The sequence below is a fragment of the Rhinoraja longicauda genome, chromosome 15 (assembly GCF_053455715.1).
Source record: "Rhinoraja longicauda isolate Sanriku21f chromosome 15, sRhiLon1.1, whole genome shotgun sequence".
In the NCBI taxonomy this organism is placed as follows: domain Eukaryota; kingdom Metazoa; phylum Chordata; class Chondrichthyes; order Rajiformes; family Arhynchobatidae; genus Rhinoraja; species Rhinoraja longicauda.
In genome coordinates, this window is record NC_135967.1 from 34,749,464 (window position 1) to 34,775,499 (window position 26,036).

At 40.2% G+C, this 26,036-nt stretch overlaps 1 protein-coding gene across 5 annotated transcripts in view; it reads right to left on the reverse strand.

Moving 5' to 3' along the window:
- nlgn3a (neuroligin 3a) overlaps window positions 1–26,036 on the reverse strand; it is a 191,142-nt gene that overhangs the window by 112,401 nt on the left and 52,705 nt on the right. For 3 of the 5 annotated variants that reach the window (XM_078412482.1, XM_078412484.1, XM_078412480.1), the window contains exons 2-3: window positions 17,431–18,172; window positions 11,639–11,698 (exon numbers count right to left, since the gene is read on the reverse strand). In XM_078412482.1, the coding sequence (XP_078268608.1) occupies window positions 11,639–11,698; window positions 17,431–17,923 (553 nt within the window). In that variant the 5' untranslated portion in view covers window positions 17,924–18,172. The remainder of the gene's footprint in view (window positions 1–11,638; window positions 11,699–17,430; window positions 18,173–26,036) is intronic. The other 2 variants (XM_078412483.1, XM_078412481.1) reach the window with 1 other exon arrangement.

Below are 26,036 nucleotides of genomic sequence, written 5' to 3' on the forward strand. Positions count from 1 at the left end.
TTACAACAACATTGTCCCAAACGACCACAGATCTACACACATTTAAATATTGCTGAACATGGTTACCTCCCAACTTCGGGCATAAATTTATGGGCGAGTTGAGGAAAAAGCAGCTTCAGCACGAACTGACATGAAAAAAACATACCAGTAGTTAATCCAATCATCTGACTACAATTGCAATATATTAGTTAGGAATTTATATGTTTCAGGCAGATTTGAAGACCACCTGAAAATATGAATGGATCGGAGTAGTGCTGAATTGCTCTATTTCCCTTTTCGACAATTATTCTGGTAACATTTCATTTAAAGGGATAAAAAGGAAAGCAGCAGGAAGAAAATTGGCCTTCTAGTCAATTACTACAAAGCTTCAAAGATGTCAACTCTCTTTTTCAAAACAGTTATTCAACTAACATAACAGCAAAGCCAATAAGCCAATTGTGTAATATTAACTCCAATGTTTCAGCTGTGATTTGACAGAGCCAGGTTCATCGATGTGGATATAAATTGTCAGTTGGATGCTAAACTGCACCTAAAAGATAAGTTTTTGGAGCCACTGGAATAACTGCCTGAGCCCTATGGATCAGTAAGATGCCACAGGCAAAGTAAGATTGTGCAGGAAAAAAAAGGAAATGCAGCTTAATAAAGATCTGAGAGAACATATAACATGGTTTTGAGGAACTAACCAAGCTAATTCAACAAAACAGTAGTCAAAAGTAGTCAAATAATTGAGGATTAGCTGTGAAAGGGTTGCCGACAAACTGTGTAAATTAGACAAGATTTATTTGCAAGGATAATGGAAAACAACTGTATCAGAATTCATAATAATAATTTTTCACAAAGTTCCAATGAAGGCCATTTCAAACATATTAGCACATAAGAGCGGCACAGTGGCGTTGCGATAGATTTGCTGCCTTAGAGTGGCAGAGACCCAGGTTTGATCTTGACTACGGGTGCTGTCTGTACAGACCTTGTACCCTCTCCCTGTGATCACATGGGTTTTCTCCGTGTGCTCGGATTCCTCCCACACTCCAAAGATGTACAGGTTTGTAGGTTAATTGGCTTCGGTAAAATTGTAAATTGTCCCCAGTGGGTAGGATAGTGTTAGTGTAAGCGGTGATGGCTGGTCGGCATGGAGTTGGTAGGCTGAAAGGCCTGTATCTGTTCTGTATCGCTAAAATCTAAAGGAAAGACTAAAGTCATATAAGAAGATAACTGCAGATGCTGGTACAAATCGAAGGTATTTATTCACAAAATGCTGAAGTAACTCAGCAGGTCAGGCAGCATCTCGGGAGAGAAGGAATGGGTGATGTTTCGGGTCGAGACCCTTCTTCAGACTAAAGTCATTCTGCAAGACAAGCATCCATTAATGGTGTGTGATTGAGTGGCTATGTACTGTTTGGGTCAAGGGCCTGATACTCCAACCAAGTGGTGCAGACTTTCCTTTCAGTGCTGCAAAACTTGCAAAGAAAGCCATGGTGTCTGGAACTGGGGTTATTTCCAGGCAGGTAAGAGGCAAGATAATGTCAGTGGATGAGGGCTCAATCCAGCCTGTTGTTGGGTAGGTGAATGCTGGGCAAGCATTGCTAGGCAGTCATGATGTGGTTGAGGGGTTAGGGGCTTGTGAGGGAGGGAGGGAGGGGGGAGGGGGGGGCGGACTGTGAGATCTTAAGAAATGCTGTTGCCATTGGGATTATCTGGGAGTCAGAATAAATGGAATCCAGATCTGAGCTGTTTACAATTTATGGCTGATATTAGTAGAGAAATGTCTGATGTTAATTGCACTTATCTGACAGGGGTCCCTGGAAGGAGCATCACTATTAAGCAGGACTGGGAATGTTCAACTATCGAATAATATCATTACATAAACATAGCACAAAAAGTAAGGAAATTTGTGTTTGGTAGATTATTTCTTTGTTGTAACAATGCGTCTTGGCAATAAATCTTATACCGTTGGAAAGCCTGTTTATTTCCCTTTTAAATGGCGCCACATTTGTAAGGAACATGCATTTGTGGGATGAGCAGCAGAGCTGAGTATATGGGTTGCGCCCATGAAAAATTTGCCAAATCTTCTCTGCCAATGCCAAACAGCTTATTCTGCTGTTGCTATTGACTCTTGTTGTGAGCTTCTGGTACCCCCAGGTGCTGACAATCAGGTGCCTGATTGGCAGCATCTGTGAGCATGGGCCCTGCTACAGTGGTCAGTAGGTGTCTGCTCCAAGAATCGGCATGCCACGTTTGACTGATCTGGATAGGGCCCGTGCGATAGGGCAACTTCAAGCTGGTGTTCCGCAAATCCAAGTTGCGGCATTATTTGGAGTGAGCCCTAGTACCATCTCCAAAGTGAAGGCCAAGTTCCATATAACGGGGGATGTCAGAGACAGGCGTCCCAGGGAGTGGGCGTCCCAAGAAGACGACACCCGAAGAAGACCGTTTCCTCCCCCTGTCAGCACTTAGGAACCGTAGGCTGTCTTCTACAGATTTGCAGTCAAGGTTTGCAGAACGATATGGCCGACAACTCTCTGCCCAGACAATTCGGAACAGACTGCACGCAGCCGATCTCCGGTCTCATAGGGCTGCCAGGAGGCCTGCCATGACTGCCCTTCACCGTCAGGCCCGTTTGCGCTGGTGTCAGCAACACGTGCACTGGAACCTGAACATGTGGAGGAACGTTATGTTCAGCGATGAGTCCAGATTCTGCCCACGGCAGTTGGATCATAGGGTCAAAGTGTGGAGAAGACGCGGAGAACGCTATGCTGATTGCTGCACCGATAGAGTAACATCTTTTGGTGGAGGCAGTGTGATGGTGTGGGGCGGCATCTCCCTCACTGGAAAAATGAGGCTTGTCATTATTGGAGGCAATCGCAATGCAGAGAGATATCGAGATGAGATTCTGCAACCAGTGGCAATCCCATATCTCCACAGTCTGGGATCGAACTCTATCCTCCAAGATGACAATGCTCGCCCCCACAGAGCAGGGTTTCTCAGAGACTACCTCCAGAATTTGGGAGTGGAGAGGATGGAATGGCCTGCCAGCAGTCCTGACCTCAACCCCATTGAACACTTGTGGGATCAGCTTGGGCGTGCTGTTCGTGCCAGAGTGACCAACACAACCACGTTGGCTGACTTGCGACAAATGCTGGTTGAAGAATGGGATGCCATCCCACAACAGTGTGTGACCAGGCTGGTAACCAGCATGAGGAGGAGGTGCCAGGCTGTTGTGGCTGTGTATGGTTCATCCAACTGAGGCTCCTGTTTATTAAATGAATAAATTGTTAAATTGCCAATATGTCTTGTTTCTTCAGACTTCAATCATCCAATCCACCAAACAACACCGATCAAGAGTCAATGGCAGAATAAGCTGTTTGGCATTGGCAGAGAAGATTTGGCAGATTTTTCATGGGCGCAACCCACATAATCAGCTCTGCTGCTCATCCCACAAATGCATGTTCCTTACAAATGTGGCACCATTTAAAAGGGAAATAAACAGGCTTTCCAACGGTATAAGATTTATTGCCAAGAAGCATTGTTACAACAAAGAAATAATCTACCAAACACAAATTTCCTTACATTTTGTGCTATGTTTATATAGAATATATTGAATAATATCATATCTGACAGAGGTCCCTGGTCGGAGCATCACTATTAAACTGGACTGGGAATGTTCAACTATCGAATAATATCATTACATTTATAGAATATCATTACATTTCTGGTCAATTCTCCAAAAAAGAATCTTGCACAAGAAACAATACTGTTTGATGCACATCTGAAACGAGGATGATTTGTGACTAAAAGTGACCAGTCGAATATAAAGAATAGAGGGATTTGATGCAACAATGATTCCAATTGTGTTGTGTTCCACAAAAATAAATCAAATTTTAAATGTACAGCACCAATGAACTCTGCTATTCTTTGACATTTCTATGCTATTGTGTTTGTCCCACTTCAGCATCCTTTCCAATTAATTCTTACATTGTTCAGAGCGGCACAGAGACTCAGCGGTAGAATTGCTGCCTTATAGTGCCACAGGCCCGGGTTCGATCCTGACTACGGGTGCTGTCTGTATGGAGTTTGTATGTCCTCCCCTCGACCACTTGGGTTCTCTCCAGGTGCTCCGGCTTCCTTCCACATTCCAAAGACATACAGATTTGTAGGTTAATTGGCTTGGCAAAAAAATTGTAATTTGTCCCTCGTGTGCAGGGATTGCTGGCCGGCGCAGACTAGTTGGGCCGAAGGGCCTGATTCCACACTGTATCTCTAATCTAAATTCCAAGGATTTTGGTTCTATAGGCTTTTATGGTCATCGATTTCATGCATTCATTTTTTGTATGAAGAACTTTGGAATTTACCTTTCACTAGTTCTCCTCTTGATGTTGCTTTATAATGAGCTCTCAATTCTCAATAGTCTTTTCAGATGTTTTACTTTGTAGAAAGTGCTTAATTGTACTGATTGGCAGACTGAGCAAGTGAATATTGATTTTTAAAGATAAATTAAGTTCTCTGTCTGCTTTATAGTTGAGGAGGAACCCTGCATATCCGCTGAAAGGAAAGAAAGGCACCTGTCTGACATGCAACACTCTCATTAAGCAGCACCCTAAAATATTGGAAATGGCCATTCAAATGGGGAAACACATGGAACAAATGGTCATACCTGAAATTGAGATGGCACTGACAGAGTGTGTGAAAGGGTTTACTTCATTAGTTGTCCAGTCAAAAAAGTAATAAAGATGTGAGTAAATCTGTTTTAAAATCAAAGCATATTATATTACGCAGTCATGAGTGAGAGTTAGAGGTGCCATGCATTGCGTTGGAATAGGTCCAAAAAAACAATAACCGTTGCTATCTCACAATGGTTGTGTGCATTAGCATTGCCCAAATTATAGTTTCAGTTTGGCAAACCAGAGCTTGCAGCCTCTCTCAGGAATATTTCCACTGGGATTATGAAAGGGAATTATGGTCAGCTTTTCTTGCAGAAATATGGTAAAATATCTGGTGGTGGTTATTGGGGGCAAGGAATTGATATGATCAACTTTTTCTACTTTTAAGATCAGAGGATATTTTGTACAGATTGTTGAAATGTCACTTAAATGTCCCACAAATCACACTGGTGCACAGGTGGTATTCACCAATGCCCCAGAAAGGAGGATTCAGAATTACTACTACAACAACAACACACACAGATGCACGTCTGTCAGATTAGTCACCAAAAATCAACAAGCCTGGATTAGACTTAAATATTCATTATACTGTCGTAGATGTGATGAGTAATTAACACTGAAAGAGAAAACTATAGATGCTAGATATCTGAAACCGAAACAGAAAATGCCGTAGGAAGGAAATGCAGATGCCGGTTTACACTGAAGATAGCCACAAAATGCTGGAGTAACTCAACGGGTCAGGCAGCATCTCTGGAGAAAAGGAATAGATGATGTTTTGGGTCAAGACCCTTCTTCAGACTGAGAGTCAGTGGAGCGGGAAACTGGACGTATGAGGAGGTACAAAAAACAAAAGAATAAAAGGTATGAAAAGAACAAATCAAGGCCAGCAGGGATACAGAGAATGCTGTATACACTCAGTAGGTTTCCAGTGCCAGTGGAAAGAGAAATAATGTTTCAAGCCAATGGTCCTATAGCAGAACTGGAAAAATCATGAAGCAAATGTGTTTAATTTGTGGAAAACATAGAAGTGCAAAGAACAGAGGGATTGTCTGTGATAAAATAAATCATAGGCAGACTGGGTGACCATTTTGCAAAATACCTTTCTTCTTTCCGCAAGAATGACCGTGATCTTCCAATTTTAAATCTTAATCTCTCTCCTATTCTTCTTTCTCAGTCTTTGGCCTCCTACACTAGACCTTGGGACCCATTACTGAGTTCAATAATTTCAATTAGTCAAGACTTTTTGTTTGTGTTAGAACAGTGCAGATGCAAGATCAACCAACTATAATATTTTCTGCCGCAATGGCTGAACAGGACAGATCTTCAGAGATATGCGTGGCCAGGAATTTGAAGCTTTTGACTCTCTCCACCATTGTCCCATCGATGAACAACAGGTCTGTGGATCCTCGACCTTCCTCTTCCAAAGTCCACAATCAATTCCTTGGTCTTACTGACATTGAGAGCAAGGTTGTTGTTCTGGCACTATTTGAACAGTCTATCGATCTCCCTTCAATTCTCGTTGGAGGATGAGGGGAGACTTGATGGATATAAAGTTATGAGAGGGGGAAAGATAGGGTAGACAGTCAGAACCTTTCCCCCCAAAGGTGGGAAAGACCAACACTGGAGGCCATAGCAATGAGGTGAGAGGGGGAGCGTCTAATGAAGATGTGCGGGGCAAGCTTTTTTTTACACAGAGTGGTGGGGCTGGAATACATTGACAGGAGTGCTGGTGGAGTCAGATACGAGACTGGTGTTTAAGAGGTATTAGATAGGCACATGGAAGTGCAGACAATAGAGGGATATGGAACATATACAGGCAGATGAGATCAGTTTAACTTACCATCATGTTCGGCACGTACATTGTGTTCCTGTGCTGTACTGCTCTATGTTCTATGTTCTCTGTTCTAAATCAAGAACTCTCAGTGTTGGAATAGTTAAACAAGGCTTTAAAAAACATTGAAAGCGAGTCATGTTCTTATATGTGGGATATTCTTCATGCGCATTGCAGAAGAATCCTGTGGCATTGTAGAGTTCAGTGATGTATTTCACTGATAAAGCAATGGACACGGTTGATTGTCTCTGAGTCTGTTTCTCTGCTGACCTTTAAACCTTATAGTGCCCCTGGATGAGCCTCAGGTTGCTATGCCTGTTCTGTGAGATTAAATTGTTGAGGTTAGTTTGCTGCGTAAGCAATGAATCCCCTATGCCGTGTACATTATTGCATTACCATCTCCTCCCACAATCATAGCATAAAATAGTCAGCAAACACTCCTTCACTTCACTTGCCGTGCTTTTTTAACCATTGTTTGGTCCCTCTGGCAAATTCTTCCAAATCATATCACTCCACCACACAGCGACAGTATCTTCACACAACTGCATTAAATTCTTCATGCATTTATGACAAATTCATGTGAAAAATTTGAAGACCGTTTATCAAAAAGAATTGTTTCCCTCAAAAATGTAGTCATTTAATAAAATAAAGTATCTTTTTTTTACACACAGATTTGATTATTTTTTCTGAATACTTCCAATGTAATCAAATGAAAGCATTTTTACTGTGTCTCCAACATTATATTTTATCATGAGAGAATGTGACAAATTATTTTATTAAAATTTGCAAATCCAACTACTGCTGACCTTGAATATTAAACGTTAAATTATTAATATTTCCATGCAAAGAATCTGTACAACAGGACAAAGGATTGTCACTAATCATCTCTAGACACAAACCCTGAGATGAAGATCAAGATAAGCCATAATTTCCATCTGCAACACGGTCTTATTTTACACTGCCACTGTAATGCTGCTTTCAAAATGGCAGCATAATTCCTATTCTCCTAATGTTAGCCATCCTCATGCATTTGCTTTTGATGTTACTCTCAGCCAGACTTCAGGCAGGGGTACAACTAGGACATCTACGACAAGTAATAATACTTTTAGGATCTATTACTATCCAAACAAGGTTAGTCAAGCAGTGTCTATACCTTTAACTACAATTGATAGTGAGGGGACAGTATACACGCCATTGGACTTACACTGGAAAAGTGGCTTTACAACATAGCTCTCCTAGCAAATCCATCCTCAAGGTAAAAGTGATTATGTAGCTCTCTGGGATTAATATGACTGCAGTTACTCGCACGCTGCCAAATGATTCAGATGATTACCCGAAATCAAAGTGAGTTCAGTAAATCTGTGAACAGCAGATAGCACTCGGACTATAACACTGGAGCCCTGCCCAGGAGCTCTGCATTCTAAATCTTTGCCAGGAGAGTTATAAAAATGTTATGTCCATTATTATTTTTGTATCCGAGGTTATACAAGCTAAATCTCTGTAATCATGTGCAATCTGCAAACACGGGTTATCTCCAGCATTTGAGGTTTTAAATAGCTGAATATTTCTCTACAGTCTCAGTTAACAAAGATAATGCTTCCCTCAGCCAGAAGCTAGAGGTATACGGATCATTAGCTTAGAGAGTTGATTACAAAGGTCTGCATTTCATATTGTCAATAATGCCCCGTTCCCAGAAACTATATTATGCACTAGTTTATAGAGACCAAGGAGTACATAAACATAGTTATTTTCAGATTGACACAAAATGCTAGAGTAATTCAGCGGGACAGGCAGCATCTCTGGATAGAAGGAATGGGTCGAGACCCTTCTTCAGAATGAGAGTCAGAGGAGAGGGAGAGACAGAGATAAGGAAGAGTAAGGTGTGAAAACGAGACATCAATGTTGATCAAGGAAAATGCAGAATAGATCATTGTTAGCTAGGAGAAGATAACAACAAAGCAGAGATAGACAGAGATAACAGAGATGTTTTCAGTGCTGCCATGATAGGGATAACTGATCATTTTTTGATGACACAAAATGTATAATGTACAAAATAAATATGGACAGTGTTGATCTCTGGGAAGAAAATCAATCCTCAGTGGGAATTCAGAACCAACCTATCACACAGTCCTTTGTTTACCTCTTTTAGGTTCTCACATGTATACCTATCCCCATCAGAAAGGAATGTATTCACAGTCCTCACCCAGTCCATTTATGGCACTGCTGACAAAGTCTGCCCTCTCGTTCAATCCTTTAGATTTTCTTTAAGTTATGCATTTTCTTTTCATCACTTCATTTTGTACAGCAAAGTCAAGGTGAATGACCTTTATGCAGCCAAAATGCTAACACTAATTGGTAACCTACCACCTGCACTGGAACACCGACAACATGCTCCACCCACTTTCTTAAATAACTTAGTATTGAGCAAAGGCTGGATGCCACGCGGAAAAAAACACAAATATATCCAATAGAGTGAAAACCAAGGTGTATTGATTATAATTGATGTTCACACAATACTTTACAGAGCCATTTCAAAGGCAGTTTCTTTTAGCATAACATCACTGCAACTGGTTTGAAATGGTCCAAAAGTTAAATTTGAGCAGTTTTATTTTTATTTATCTCTAAAGTTCTGTATAGGTTGATAATATTTCGCAAGCATTGAATAATACTACTTAAATAATAGCAGGTGCTGTAAATAGCAGGGCATACTTTCTTCTGCTATATTCTGAATTCAATTAAAAACAAAGGTGAGTTCTGATTCCCTATCGATATCTTGTTGCAGATACTGAGCAATCTGTGTGTGTTAGTCTAGTTGTCCCTGACCTGGTGTATTTACAACATTTTTCAGTGTGTGTTAAAGGCCAAGAAATGGCATTTTCCTAATATCTTTAAATTTGTAAATAACCAATGTGGGAAAATAAAAATGAAGTGGTTGAAATTGGTAATCAGAGGCAATACTGAATTTATGGGATTTTATATGGGATGAATGCCACCAAGAAAGAACTTACCCATGTATTCAAGGACATAGATTTGTCTGTCATAATGTTGAAATGATATTGGTGGGAATGAAGAGGGTGATAATGGGGGTTATATAAAAGTGTGAATGACAAGATAGTCGAATTGGGATGATAAAGTATGGTGGTGGAGGAAAGTATAATCTGTGCAAAAATAAAGTGTCACACACAAAAAGATGAACAGAATGAATTGGTCAAATGCGTTAGCTGTGTCAATGCTTTGGAGATCTTGGAGGACTGGACGAGATAACACAAATAAAGCACAAATTGCTGGAAAAACTCAGCGGGTCAGGCAGCATCTGGGGAGGGAATGGACAGGAAATATTTTGGGTCAGGACCCATCTGACCCAAAGGCACCTGACCTGAAACGTCACATCTCCATTCCCTCCCCAGAAACGGTCTGACTCATTGAGTTTCTCCAGCACTTTGTATTTCCCCCCAGATTCCAGCAACTGCTGTATCTTGTGTTTACAAGATAACCCAACATGGTTGCAACATTAAAAGTATAATTCCACATCTGACTTGAGGCATAAACCAGAATAAAGAAATTTGAACCTGAAATGGAGGCGAACGGCAATTGTAATAAGCATTTGAGGAAAGAGAGACATGTCGATCTTTCTAATTAATGGACAATAATAAAAGGTTCAATGAGAAAGAAATTGCTGAAGGAAAAAAAATATGTAAGTACTGAATATTTCCACCTATTTCTCTACCTTCCTTAAAGTCAAATAAAAAATTGCAGATGCTGGAAATTTGAAATTTTAAAAAGCTGAGTGTGTTGCATATAACCCAGGCATTATTTGTGGAAAAGAAACAGGTTTATTGTTTCAGGTCTAAGATTCTTTGTCAAAACTGAAATGTTGCTTGTGTTTCCTTCCCTATAATTGCTGTTTGACCTGCCAAGTGTTTCCATCATTTTGTGTTTTGATTTTCCTATCCTTTCTTTCTAGTGCAATACATGCCTCACCTTCTCCTGGCACAGATTACTGATGAAGGGAAATGGGTTATTCTCTGCACTACAGATGCAACGCACACCCATAGGATTAACGAAAGAATAACCAAAATTTGGTTATCTAGCCTTTGACATGAAACTACCACCAACACTGTTCTGGCAACTGTTCTCCCATGGTCTGCCATGTACGTTCTAGCCAAGGTGGAATTGGCTCTCATCTTGATCTCTTGGTGGTGAGTGGGAGAGAGAAAATGGAAGTGGTTATACACAGGCTGCAGCAATCACATGCTTTGCTGCTGAGACTGGAGTTATTTATCTCCTCCTGGTGCCAGATAAGGTAACAGGAAAGGAGATTTACAGACCTTGCCTTCTACTATCTTCAGAAACTGCCCAAGAACATCAGGTGATGCACGACAGATTCCGAAAATCTGGCAAGAATTTACATAGTTCAGATTGATTAATCAGTGTCAGACTGTAGTTCTTAATTAATCTTAAGCCCTAATTGGCTTTGCTCCTGAATCAATGTCCATGAGGTTCCCTCAAGACATAGGATTTAAGTCCATAAAAAAAGCCTTAATACCTCTACTTCATATCTAAGAATATGTAATCTTATTTTCCTCATGAATTTCCGACTGTGTATAACTTTCCTTGCATCAAGAGAGTCAGAGAATGCATCTCCATTTAGAAGCACTAAGTAAGCTACGTAGTGGTGCACGCATTCCTCTTCTGCCGCTGTAATTCAATTACTTGAAAGAGTTTGAGAGGCTGAGTACAACTTACTGCTGGTATTATATAAATCATTAATAACCATTAACTGGAAATAAAAATTCATGAGTATTTCCATTGATTCATCCATAAAAAAAACACAAATTGACCATTTTGACCAACAGACTGTCTCACTCTCACTCTCTGGAGATGTTCTGGCTGTTTCCAGTAAGTTCCTCTGATTGTCCCTGTTGAGAGCTGTTCCCTGTTATATAACTTCAAATGCTCAGCTGATAAGGTTGATGAACAAAATGCATGACATCAGTGTAATATACATCAAACTCTCATCAAAAGGCACCAACACATGTTGACAGTTTCTTGGTGTTTCCATTTGGATAATTGCAGTTTGATGACGATGCTTGCTGCTTGCGTTGAGAATGCATGCTCGCTCCTCCCCAGATACCAGGTTTCTACCTACCTCCTTTTCTACATATTTTCTTGTTGGGTTTTCTTGTGCATTCCTTCGATATTCTTTTTACTGTAAAATGAATAAAATACTACAAAATAACATGAGGCTCCATCAAACATAGTGGGAGCATGCAATCACAGCCGTCTCACCCCTCCTTCCCACACACACCCACACGCACACTCACATACACACACTTACACTCTCATACTCTCGCACACGCACACACACACAGACATCTGAGAGACCTTTGTTTGCAGAAATATTCAACCATCCCAGGGCACAGCTTGGTCCATGCTGCTGGAACTGTCAATCCAGTACCACTCCGACCATAGTGTAGAGAGAATTTAAACTGAGAACCATAACACCACTTCATCACCCTCTCCCCTCATGGTGAGGTAGATCAAATGTAATAACAATTTAAAAAAGAGAAATTCAGGTATAAACTGCCTCAAAGAAGATGACCCTACTTCTCAAATTTTCTTCGACTTAAAGAAGAAGTCCCCAATGTCCTTTAGAACTTCTAAAGAACAGCTCTGTAGAATGAATCTGACTTTTAAATTTTCCTCACGATAATGGCCTGCTGAGCATTTACACAATTTCTTGTTTTTATTTCAGATTTCCTCTTGTCACCAGATTTTCTTATCTAGATCTTTGGGTAAGAACAGCTGTGGCTATTTTCTCTTTACAAGACATCTACATTTGTGATATGCTCTGTTCCAAAAGCATGACAACTTTAGAAGTAGTATCAAATGGATGAAACCTTTACAAGTGCCTTGTGAAACTACTACATTAAAAGACCAAAGCGATACTTCCTTCTTCATTGGTTACATTGTGTGATATTCTCAAATATATTGACTTGCCAAATGTTATGTTGGTGGCAGTATGTGGAGCTAAGCTGTGCAAGATTGCAACTATTATTTTTACCTGGGCAATGAAATGCCACTGATTGCCTTGCTGAGGAAGATGATGCCTAGAAATCTCAAAATTGATTCTGGTCAATTAACATCCTTTTCTACTCTCTGAGCTCGTCAGAAGTCAGTACAAGTTCCATTCCACGAATTCAGGAGGCTGGTCTTCAAATGTTAGCTTGGACTGGGAGAGAAGTTGCTAATTTTGCAAGAGATGTATCACAGCAGATTCTTCCTTGATGTATGAATAGCAGTGAATCTTATCCAATGACAGATTGTAATTTCAGTTATGCAAGTACATTATCTCAGGGACAATGAAGAATACGATCCAGCGTAATCTTCGTCCTTTAACAGTTAAACAAATTGAAAGAACCTGTAAAGCCCTTACAGGTGCCTCCATTGTGATAGTTACATACTACAACCATTCTACAACATGGTAACAGGCTGTTCCATTCCGAGAACCCAGGTAAATGTTCATTCTAGCTCTACCATCCCTCCCCATCTCTTCTATGTTTTAAATATCTATATTGTATTATCCCATAATTTCCATTTTTTAAACAAAAGCAGCCCTGATATTTTGCATAGAGTTATGAGCAATGAGCTTCATAACTCTAAGCTCTTAAGGGCTCCAGCATGTGTGTGTGCTAATGCATATGTTCCTGACTTCTTTGCAGCCCTTCGACCTTCCTGCAGCTTCTCAGCAATTACACTGCGAGACCTGAATGCTGAACCCATACAAATTTAGACCAGCAACTACTGACCTTCCATTTATCTCATTAGAGACCTTTGAACTATCTTTAATCGGACTTTATGGGACCTCAACATTACATCTTGCACTAAATGTTGTACCCTTTATCCTTTATTTGTGCACTGTGGATTGTATTCATGTATGTAGTCTTTTCTTTCACTGGATAGTACTCAAACAAAAGTTTATCACTGTACTGCCGTACACATAACAATAATAAACTAAGCTAAACTAAACCATCCATTTTAATGGAAAGGAATAACTGCAATGTTAGAGTTAAGATAATTTACAATGTTTAAAGTACTTTACAAATTTATTTAGCTTTGTTTTCATTCTTTCCTGGGTTTTTGTTTCAGTTATTTTTTTTTAAGTAAAAAAAATAATTGTGTGACCTTTCTAAAGGTTTTGAATGTTTGCAAATGTCAGTAACATTTACAAATGCCCAAATAGTATTATGCTTTTTTTTTTCTCCACAGCCTGCCAAGCCTGGGACATGGCACAGTTATCCAGCAAAGCACTTCAATCAGTGTGGCTTTTTAAGGTCCTAGCATTTGATTTACAGCTTGATGGCCCTGTTGCACAGGACTTCATCAGCCAGGTCAGAGTCAGCTTTGTCGATCTATCTGCTGTCTGAAGAACCACACAAGGGTAGAACTGGTGGCTAGAGGGGCAGCAAGGACATCTGTATTTCCCACTCCAAGTCACTTTTGGATGAATATGCACCTCGTACAATTGTAGCATCATGTAGTAGTTTAAAAAAAATCAGTGACCTACACGTTGAACAACAGAGTTGGTCCTTAACAGTGTGGAACACTGCAATCCACTTCAAATCATCTGGAAAAAAAACTGCCCTACATTGGTTATTTCTATTAGTTTGCTTATTAATAAGTTTTAATCCAATTGTTTACCCTTTGTCTAATTCCTCACTCCAAACGCCTTTGGATATTATGTTAGATTGAAAATGCTTAAATAATTCAGGTATTGTCACTATTAAACTTTGCCAATATTGCCAATATTCCCTAAGTGGTTGTTGCTAAAGGCTTTCAGGAAATCCACACAAATTTCTCACATTATTGAAAAGTTAATTCATCCCCAAAAATTATTCTTGGTTTTTAGAGTCAGACTCCTTTTCTGAAATACAGGCTGGTTGATTATAAACATTTTTCCATTATATTATTTTGCAATTTTAGACATAAGGATTCTGAAATTTTCCATACTACAGATATTAGAGTGTACAGTGCCCTACATAATGTTTGGGACAAAGACCCATCATTCATTTATTTGCCTCTGTACTCCACAATTTGAGATTTGTAATAGAAAAATCACATGTGGTTAAAGTGCACATTGTCAGATTTTATATATTTTGGTTTCACCATATAGAGATTACAGCTGTGTTTACACAATGTCCCCCCATTTCAGGGCACTATAATGTTTGGGACACATGGCTTCACAGGTGTTTGTAATTGCTCAGGTGTGTTTAATTGCCTCCTTCATGCAGGTTTAAGAGGGCTCTCAGCACCTAGTCTTTCCTCCAGTCTTTCCATCACCTTTGGAAACTTTTATTGCTGTTTATCAACATGATGACCAAAGTTGTGCCAATGAAAGTCAAAGAAGCCATTATGAGACTGAGAAACAAGAATAAAACTGTTAGAGACTTCAGCCAAACCTTACCGAAATCAACTGTTTGGAACATCAATAAGAAGAAAGAGAGTGAGCTTACTAATCGCAAAGGGACTGGCAGGCCAAGGAACATCTCCACAGCTGATGACAGAAGAATTCTCTCTATAATAAAGAAAAATCCCCAAACACCTGTCCGACAGATCAGAAACACTCATCAGGAGTCAGGTGTGGATTTGTCACTGTCTGCAGAAGACTTCATGAACAGAAATACAGAGGCTACACTGCAAGATGCAAACCACTGGTTAGCTGCAAAAATAGGATGGCCAGGGTACAGTTTGCCAAGAAGTACTTAAAACAGCAACCACAGTTCTGGAAAAAAGGTCTTGTGGACAGATGAGACAAGATTAATTTATATCAGAGTGATGGCAAGAGCAAAGTATGGAGGAGAGAAAGAACTGCCCAAGATCTAAAGCATACCACCTCATCTGTGAAACACGGTGGTGGGGGTGTTATGGCCTGGGCATGTACGGCTGCTGAAGGTACTGGCTCACTTATCTTCATTGATGATACAATTGCTGATGGTAATAGCATAATGAATTCTGAAGTGTATAGACACATCCTATCTGCTCAAGTTCAAACAAATGCCTCAAAACACATTGGCCGGCAATTCATTCTACAGCAAGACTATGATCTCAAACATACCGCTAAAGCAACAAAGGAGTTTTTCAAAGCTAAAAAATGGTCAATTCTTGAGTGGCGAAGTCAATCATCTGATCTGAATCTAATTGAGCATGCCTTTTATCTGCTGAAGAGAAAACTGAAGGGGACTAGCCCCCTACACAAGCATAAGCCAAAGATGACTGCAATACAGGCCTGGCAGAGCATCACCAGAGACGCAACTGGTGATGTCCATGAATCACAGACTTCAAGCAGTCATTGCATGCAAAGGATATGCAACAAAATACTAAACATGACTACTTTCATTTACATGACATTGCTGTGTCCCAAACTATATGGTGCCCTGAAATGGGGGGACTACGTATAAACACTGCTGTAATTTTTACATGGTGAAACCAAAATGTATTAAAATGGCCTTCATTAAAATCTGACAAAGTGCACTTTAACCACATGTGATTTTTCCTATTACAAATCTCAAATTGTGGAGTACAGAGGCAAATAAATAAACGATGGATCTTTGTTCCAAACATTATGGAGGGCACTGTGATTTCCTAAGTTAGTGATCTTCCTTAAAATTTGTGATATACCATACATCCTATCAGGGATATTCTTTTAGTTCCCCCCATCCTTTGGTCTTTGGCACATATCCACTCTCAATAAAAACCTGAAGCATACAACCTATCAACTAAATAATCGTTTCAATGGTAATTAATGATAACTTATCTGTCAATCCAACCTTATCCCTGAAATTAATAGCCTTGGATGGAATCTGAATGGAGTTTTTGACGTTCTGAAAAAGGTGGTAAAATGTTCAAGCACAAGTTGACACATCGATCAGGTATTGCTGAGATGATTTGTATGAGAAATGAAAATATTATGCAGATGCACTAGAAGTTTTCTGAGTCTGGAGTTAAAGTGGACTTGGATGAGTTTAACAACCCTGAAAAGCACTCCAATGGTGCTGATTAGTAGAAAGCATTAGCAAGGTGGACCAATGCCAATCCATTGTGTGACCTATGAGTGACAAGTTACTCCAACTTAATACATTACAAAGTTGACAGTTGTGTTTGGGAGAACAGCCCTAGCAATAGTGGGGTCTGTTCCTCAGCATTTATTTAGTAATGAGTCCAAAACATTTTTGCTGAAAATGTTTACAATATCAAATCCACTACTGGGTTAGATCCAATGATCTGACTAATTGGCATCGATCATAGTATACTCACAGCAATTTATGGATAGTTGATGCTAAATCTTGGGTAATTCGTATTGATTGATGATAATCTGTTATTATTCTTGGGTAATTGTCTTAGGGTCTTAGTTAATGAACCATCTGCCCCCTTCACATTATACTGTAAAGCCAAAGGAGTCAATTAAAGTCTCAAGTAAAGGCCAAATGATTGTCTAGTCCTTTGGATTTGGGAGTGATCTTGCATCAAACATTCAGTCACAATCCAATCATGTCCTGGGAGAATATTTCTGCAATCCCCCTTCATAAACCTTCCCTCCCACTTGTACCCTCATATACTGTATTACAGTGTGAATCCCAAACTCTGAGGACTAATCCTGCGGGCAATGCACCTGGCTTCGGATTTTCTGCAGTGACAATTAGCTTATGGCTGTCAAACTGTGCCAAAGAAACAAAAGAGGAACCATAACAGTGCCAGAGATAGTAAGAAATGGAAAGGTCAAGGCAAGGAGAAGCCCAACATGAGCCACATGACACCTGCATGCAGGAAGGGGACTTGGGAATAGGTAACAGGGAACCAGTTCATGCTAAATAGCAACACACAGACAAAACAACAACAAAGAACCGGGCAAAAGAAGCATTGGTTTGTCCCCCACTGACTCACCATCCTCTGTGGGGACAAAGATGTTTAGATACAAGCAGTCTTCGTTTTGATCCTGGATGTAAGTTGCAACTATATCCAAATTTGCCGTGAACCAGATAGGTAACATGATTTCCGGTACCACGCCATGGATGTTCTGTGGGCAGACGGGGGCAAAGTGGGTAACGTTGTGTATCCCAGACCAGGAAGGTGGAGGTTCTGGTGGTTGAAACCGTTTCTCCCCAATAGGAGCAGCGGCGTATGGAACTCCCAGGTACTGATCCACGGGCCCCAGAATCTCACTCGGCAAGGGGATTCGAATTCCCCGCAGTTTTCCATAATGCGTATTCACAGTGGGGTAATTGATCTGGCCTTCCAACACTATCACCCTGATGGCAAAGCTAAATATCCAGAGGGCAGCACTGCAGTCTATGTTTAAGCAAATGGTGGGTACACGTCGCAAAAGCGATGCAGGGCAACTCCATCTTGAGTAAAGAAGCATTGTACACGATGTCATCACCAGGGCGAGCTCCAAAAACTCTCAGTGTTGTTCTATACCAGTAATAAATCCAAAGCTCATGGGGTGAGAGCTTCTTCCCTTCGTACACTAGCTGCTATTCTGCTAGCAATCCACAGGAGACATATATAGCCAGGTAACCATCCTGCAGTTGGATCGTAGTCCCGTCGTTTCAGATCTTCAAGGTGCACTTTGCACCATCCAGATAAGTGTTTTTCTCCACTTCCATTTCCGCTTTCAAGTCAATGCCTGTAAGAAAAAGAAACAAATTGCAAATGTCAATATGAGTCTATCTTTAAAAAAAGGAACATGGGAGGAAAAATGGCAAATTAATGAACCGTGAACTCCTTAGCAGTCCAGGGATACTGTTTCATTTATTAACAACAAGGCAAGTTGTTTGTCTACCCTTATATTTCAAACTGCAATATATGGAGGCTCGCAAAGTATCACAATAATTTTTCCGTCTGCACTCATGAAATGAATTTGTGAAACTCACAGCATTTAAGACTTGGCACAAGTCCCAAGCGCATATTAGAAAATGGCAATTGATCTTGTTTGCTTTTAAATATTTTGATTATCTTGAGCACTGAGCAATCGCAAGTGGAAGGCAAAGACAAAACAAAATGTGACATATCCCAGATTTGACAGCATTCTACTGCTCTGCCTTGGATGGGGAAATTGGACTGAAATATTTCCAATTCCCAAAATCACAGCATGAGCAGTTTGGATTGACAGAACAAAAATAAGGGTTTCAATTTTGTCACACTCATTCTCTTGTAGCAAGGCCCTGTGGATCTTGAAGTCTAAACTATTTAAAAAAGTAAATTACAAACCAAATGGTAAAGATGTGCAATAGCATGTTGAACCTGGAATTAAAATGTAATTATTATCATGGCAAAAGAAATCTGGCCAGTAGTTCAGAATTACTGAAACAGATGCTGGAATTTGCTGCAATTGAAATATTAATAAAGATTTTCTGATGGGGATGGAGTTTACGTTTGAATGATTAGAAACTTGTTTGCAGTGACATGAATAAAAATGTGATTTATTTTGACACAACTCTCCAAGGTCGGAACATTATCATCATTATACCTAGTAATTGATGGAGGTTTCGATACATGATGGAAGTGGAACATTACATATGAATGGAGGCAGTTAATGGAAGAGCCGCCTGCTGTGCCACTGTGCACTGCATCATAACAGTTAGAAACCTGAGTCAATTTGCAAATGACTGTAGCTATCATTGCATATGCAACCCAGAGATTGTATGACATTATCCTTGCAGCAGACACCACAGTTCTACACGTGGGTCTCTGAAGATCAGTAAAGTAGAATCTCTTTTTGAACGGACCCCTTTATGATGGATTTCGGTTATAGCAGACAAACCAGCCGATGCCACCCTGATGGCCGCCGGCAGGACAAACATGGGATACCGACCGCCTTGCGGCTGCTCTCCTGCTGCTGGCTACTGCAATGGCCACCCGGGACCAGGGTGAGTGGCTCCCTCTCCCCTTTCCTCTCTCCCCTCGCCCGCCCTCGGCACCGGGGGAGACTCCCCGGCCGCTACAGCCTCGGATATACCCGGGATCTTGCTGTGCGTTTTTGGAGTGGGGGAAGGGGAGGGTGCTAGACCAATGCAGGAGCAGTTTGGAGCCGATTGGGGTTGTGGTTCAAATGCAAGGGTTATTTGAGTATAATCTGAGTGGGATCTACCTGTGCATTGCAGTGGAGGGGGATCTGGCTGATTCTCGAGTTCAACAAAGAAACTGACATGTTACTAAAGCACCTTTAGTAACAACGGGACCCAACGGGTCCACGGGCTGTCTAGCACCTGATAAAACTGACAAAACAGCCACAAAGGCCTATTTGGAAAAATCTTTTTTTTTTACCAACAGAATGCTTTACAAGCTATAAATATAAATAATGGAGAATTTCCACTTTCAAAATGTGCAGTTAAACTACTGGCCAATCCCGTTTGTGGATGTTGTGGTCAATGTTCCATCAGGAGTGATATATGATGTGGAGAAAAATGTAAAGAGAACCTAAGGAAGAGGGAGAAGTCAGTGTTGAATTTGGTCGGGCAATGGTGCAATTGGAGACCAGTATTCAATTATTTCCACCTGCCTTCGAAATTAACACCACCTTTTCCTTTTAACCTTCCTGTCCTTTCCCTCTTTCTTAGCTTCTATGCTTGCTAAATCATACTGTAACGATTTTGAGTTCTGTTGAACATTTACCACTCCCCCTGCCTTGTCAGAATTATTATTTTTTTCCTCATCTCCATGGATGCTTCCCGATTTGGAGAGTATATTCTGTTTAAACATTTTTCCTGTTGAGAGCTGGAACAGTGTGAGTGCCCGGAGCTGTGCAATGACCACAACCTTTGCAGCCCAACCTACTTGCAATGCGTTAATTACCAATCTTTTTTCAAACACATCATAGAGACTGCAGAGGTTAAAACCTGGAGCCACAAACAATTTCCTGGAGGGGTCCTAATGCAGGGTGGGTTTATTATTGTCCAATGTAGGTTTATTATTATCCAAGGTTTAACAATAAGCTTTGTTTTGCATGCTGTCCTAACAGATCAGATATACCATACATCGGTACAATCAGTTCAAACTCAAGTGAAATAGACAGAGCAAAGGGGAAGATACAGAGCGCAGAATATAGTTTTCAGCACTGTAGCTCATTGTGATGCATCAGTTCCAAAGTCCAATGTCCTCAATGGGGTAGAAGCAAATCAAACAGTACCAAAGCTTATGGAAGGATTGTTTAGAAGCCTGATAACAAATGGGAAGAAGCTGCCCCCAGGTCTGAAGAAGGGTCTCGACCCGAAACGTCACCCATTCCTTCTCTCCTGAGATGCTGCCTGACCTGCTGAGTTACTCCAGCATTTTGTGAATAACTGCCCCCAGGTCTGGTGGTTGATGGCACTTTCAAGCTTCTGTACCTTCTGCCAGACAGGAAAGGAAGGAATGACCAGGATGGGACATGTCTTTGATTATGTTGGCTGCTTTTCAAGGCAGCATGAAGTGTAGATGGAGAACATGGTGGGAAGTGTAGTATGTGTGATGAACTGGGTTACATCGACAATTCTACAATTTCTCACGGTCTTGGGCAGAGCTAAATTGGTGACTCTTGGTTTTGACCCAAAACATCAACTATTCCTTTCCACCCACAGATGCTGCTCGACTGGCTTAGTTCCTTCAGTAGGTTGTGTATTACATCAAATGGAACAAATGAACTATAACTTTTAGAATCTATGAGAACAAAAATATAAAATTAAGCAAAAGAAGTGACAGCTGTGTTGAAAAATATGCACTGATCACTTCTGATAACCGTTTCCATTACGCATGATAAATACATGGCATTGCCTGGATTGTTGCAACCCAATTTGGCACAGTTGGTGTCAAATTAGTGCTGCACAAGATTTTGCAGTCTTCAGCTGTCAATTCTGTATACACTCAGTGTACCCATGAGATGCGATTCTTACTTTGTTCCCCAATTTGCTGCATAGTGTGGTAATACTATAAACTGCACTTGTGATTTGCAATTGAAATTAAAATACCAATCGTCATCCATAACAACAAAGAAAATTGGTGAGACACAGCGATACTTAGCTTCCAAGTGTTTTGCAATATTTAGGGGATAAATTACAGATAATGTGCTTGGAAAGCACATTATATTTAAAATAGTTCCAAAAGGATCTTTTCAAAGCATTTGGATGGGCAGACAAAGCAATGATCATAAAAAAATCAGCAGGGTAGACTTCTGCCTCTCTTGTATGCACTAAACATGTAATGCAGTAACAAATGTTTGTTGATCTCCACATCAAATTGTTTCTGTTGACATTGGAAGCAAAATTAACCATATCTTAGCATTAATAAGAACAAAAATCCACCTAACTACCTTCATCACTGCAATACTCAAATAAGCCAATAAATTATGTTATCTTCATCACAGCATCACAAATGGTAACTAGATTTTCATTAAAACTCATCGCGTTCACTACTGTCTTTCAGAGAATGAAATTTACTACCTTTACAAACTCTGGCCAGTGTGAGACTCTAGAGCCACAAATGTGGTTGATTCTTGTACACTTCAACCCTCAGCCATGTGCTTCTGTTACATAGTAGATCCATGAAATATGGCTTCCCAGATTTCTTAAATACTCAACGGGTCAGATGAAGGGATATTGACCTGAAACTTCTCCCATTGATGCACTGGATCTGCTGAGTATTTACATCAGTTTTTTATTTTTGTTTTAGATTTCCAAAATCTGCTTCTTAAAAAAAATGTTCATTTTGTTGTGATGTATTTTTTCTTCCTGCATTTCAGACTTAGCATCTTGTGTCTCCTGCTCTTCCATGCCATTTCCACAAATCATCTCAGACAATCTCCTCTACCCATCCATAGAGTGGGTGTCTATGCTGTCACTGACTGAGGAGAGGGGAAAAGAAAAGGTGTCATGCTTATGCAAAGCTGACTGGATGGCAGAGAAGATTTCTGCACTTGAAATAAGAGTGCTGGTTGATACAGGTTCAGCTAGAATTTTTTCCACTCACAGTGCCATGAAATGACTATATTTTGTGGGAATGTTTTCAGGGGACCATGAAGATTTCTGTGATATCAAGACACCTGTCTAAAACAAGGTGGGGAAAACACAACGTGATGCAGGAAGTCAGCGGTTCAGGCGGCATCTGTGGAGGGAATGGACAGGTGACATTTCGGGTCAGGACCCTTCTTCAGGCTGATTGGAATAGAGGGGAGAACGTGGGAAAAGAGAGGTGGGGGCAGTTCAGCCCAGCCATTGATGCGTGGGTACATGTCACGGGGGTTGGATTGGCAGATGGGAGGGTATAGTGACAAAGGCAAAGGTGACAAAAGGGTGTGAGATAAGGAGAGAAATTTAAAATTGGAGGGAGGGATGGGGTAGATGGGCATAGGGGAGTAGAGGGGGATAAAGGGGAAATGGGGTCTCTGGAATAGGAAATGAGTAAATAAAGGAGTGAAAAGGATCCGGGTGGTTGGGGTGATGGGAGATAGTTGGAGAAATAAGTATACACTTTGATGGGGGGCATGAGAAGAGGTATTACTTGATGCTGCCTGACCTGCTGAGTTACTCCAGCACTTTGTGTACTAAGAACCTGGGACTGCAATAAAAAACTCCAATAAAGCTTGAAAGAGGAGTTATATATCATGCAGCCTGACTCTGACATGGGTCTTGTCAGACTGCTGTATGAGGTCATGCATGTAACATGAAGATGATAAATAATTGTTAACAATTGTTAAATTTTCTTCCAATGTCACATCCAATATTTTTAATAGTAGATTAAAGGAGGAGCAATTCAATTTAATAGCTACAAACATTGAGCAACACTGTAAATCATGGATTATGTTATTAACCCTGACCCCTGGGCATTGAACAACTTGCAATTAATAAGACCATGGTGGATACTCAGTGGGTTGACATGCCGATTTACTATGCAGTGTGGTGATGGTCATGCTCATGTTCCTGAAATCATGACTTCTTGATATTTGCCAGTGATCACGCAGAGGTAGAAGCCACGTGATAAGTAAACTCCATCAAGCATGGTGAGTGTAGTTAAAGGATGGCATTTGTAGCAAAACTCTCACCTGTAGATTGCAGAGTGAAACCTTTGGAGACTAACAACAGCAGCTAACAATAAACAATCCTTTACAACTGAACAGAAAGGACTCCGTTTTCAACCTGCAATGGTAGGGTGTGAATAATTAGCTGGGAAAGTGGGAGGTGAGTTTAGGATTGAACCCTAGGATTGAACTCTAATCCTAATCATGAGCTCAGGAGGGAAGCAGAGATTACAGAGTTAAAGAGGCAAAATCTTTACCCAATAACTGAAAAAAAACTATGCAAATTACCATCTGCGCTCCGACAAAAAGATATTTTTGGCTTGTGGCCATTGTTAAGCATAGAGCTGAAGCTTTCTCTTTTGACTAGGTGCTTTAGTATTGCCACAGCAAGGCATAAATTAGATTCTCTAACTCCAATGTTCTCAGCTAGAACTGCAAGAGGCACTTTTCAGCCACTTTAAAATGGATGTGAAATTGGCAGTGGAATATGACAATTTTGGAGGAGATAGTACAGAGGTAGAGCCACCTCAAAGGCCAGAGTCTAAATAGTACTGATTCAAGACATTAGTGAATGGAGCAGGAATGTAAATTGTAGAGAGGGTAAAATTTCAGAAGTACATAGTACAATAGATTTGGAATGAAAGTGTTTCAAAGATGAATGGAGACTTCTGCTACTCATACGTCATAAAAATATATAATCAGGATGATAGTGATTTTGAAAAGCAAATAAGATTAGCTTTAAGGATTATTATTTGTCCCCTTACAAGTAAGTATGAGGATGACCTAAATCTCCTCTTTCTGTCACATCAGTCAGGAAAGTATTTTTATCACTGTATCACTGAGAGAAACATAGGCCCTCAAGGCATCAACCTGCTCGAATGGAGTGGTTGCATTCCAGGAAGGTTAATTTTAGAATTAAAGAAATCAGACATGCCAAAGATCATTCCCCGGGAGCAAATTGGGTACAATAGAAGATGACTCCATTTGGAACTGTTCAGTTAATTGTGAAGTAAAAATAGGAAAACAATCAGAGAACAGAAAAGATTGAATGGAATTTCTACAGGGTGCACAAAAAGGTCAACGAAGGAGATAAATGGAAGAGACAAGGAAATAAGGGGTGCACATAAATAAAAGCTAAATATGCTGTATAAGAAAATTAAAAGCTGGCACTGTTGTAAAAAGAACATTATGAGGTCTGCTTTGATTTTCCAATTAAAATCCGTGTTTAATAGATGGGCAAAAAGATGACCAAGCTGCTTATCAACTAACGTGCTTGAAACTATAATTTTATTGAAGTACAGGAATTATCATAGACTGAATTAAACAGGAATAAATTATTAGGAATTATTGAAAATAGAGATCCACAGTACAGAAACAGTTATGTCAGCTAATTTTGACCATGCCAATAATCAAGCACCTATCTTTACACTAATTCTATCCTAACTGCACATTCCTATCAATTACCTCAGTGATTCTACCATTCATTAAAGACAGGCCATGTGCAATTTAACCTACCAATCCATAAATGTTTTGAGATGTGTGAGGAAGCCAGAGCAAACCCCAGCAGTCATAAGGAGGACGAGCAAACTCCACACGGACAACATTGGAAATCAGCATTGAACTTGGGTCATTGAAGTTGTGAGTTAGCAGGTCTACCAGTTGCATCATTGTGCAGCGATAGAGATCTGCAAAATCAATGGATTTGGATACAAGTGTTGCACAACGGAATGAGGTTGGGCAAACTAATAAGAAAGGCAGAAGGCACAAAAAGTTACACAAAGAAACAACCTCCATTTTAAAAAGACGTTTTGTGACATTCATGGAAAAATAACTGTTGCTAAATGCCTAAAGGATCGAATTCCACCAAGCTTTGCTTAGATTCAAGTTCAAATTGTGTGCCCTTTCTAGTTGTAAGTTGGTGGAGTGTAGACAGAGCACAACTGTGAGTTGTAGGTTGGAATTGTGAGGAAATTGCAATGGCTTAAATATTTTAGTCTGGGAAAAGGATTGCCATATGCACTGTTGCAGAACATTCTAAAATAGATTATGAAAGATTGTCAATGGAGTGCATGGTGCTTATTTTATATGCATAAATAATGTTTTGTGCATGTTCTAATACATTTCAAGAGTCAAGTGTGTTCAATTGTCACACATACTGGCAATGGAACAATTAAATTATTACCTGCTGCGCTTAACAGACCTGTTAACACATTACACTTGAATAAATATATATTAATCAATAGTACAATAAATTAGTAATCAATAATACTTGGTGCCAGACCGTAATTACGCAAACTCAAAGTCCACAGTGCAACCAAATACGAAGGGCATATCATATCATATCATATATATACAGCCGGAAACAGGCCTTTTTTGGAAGATTATAGTTACTGAGGTCATGATCAGAGTTGTGTAGTGTTCAAGAGCCTGATGGTTGCTGGGAAGAAGCTATTCTTGAACCTGATGGTCATGGACTTCAGGCTCCTGTTCCTTCTTCCCG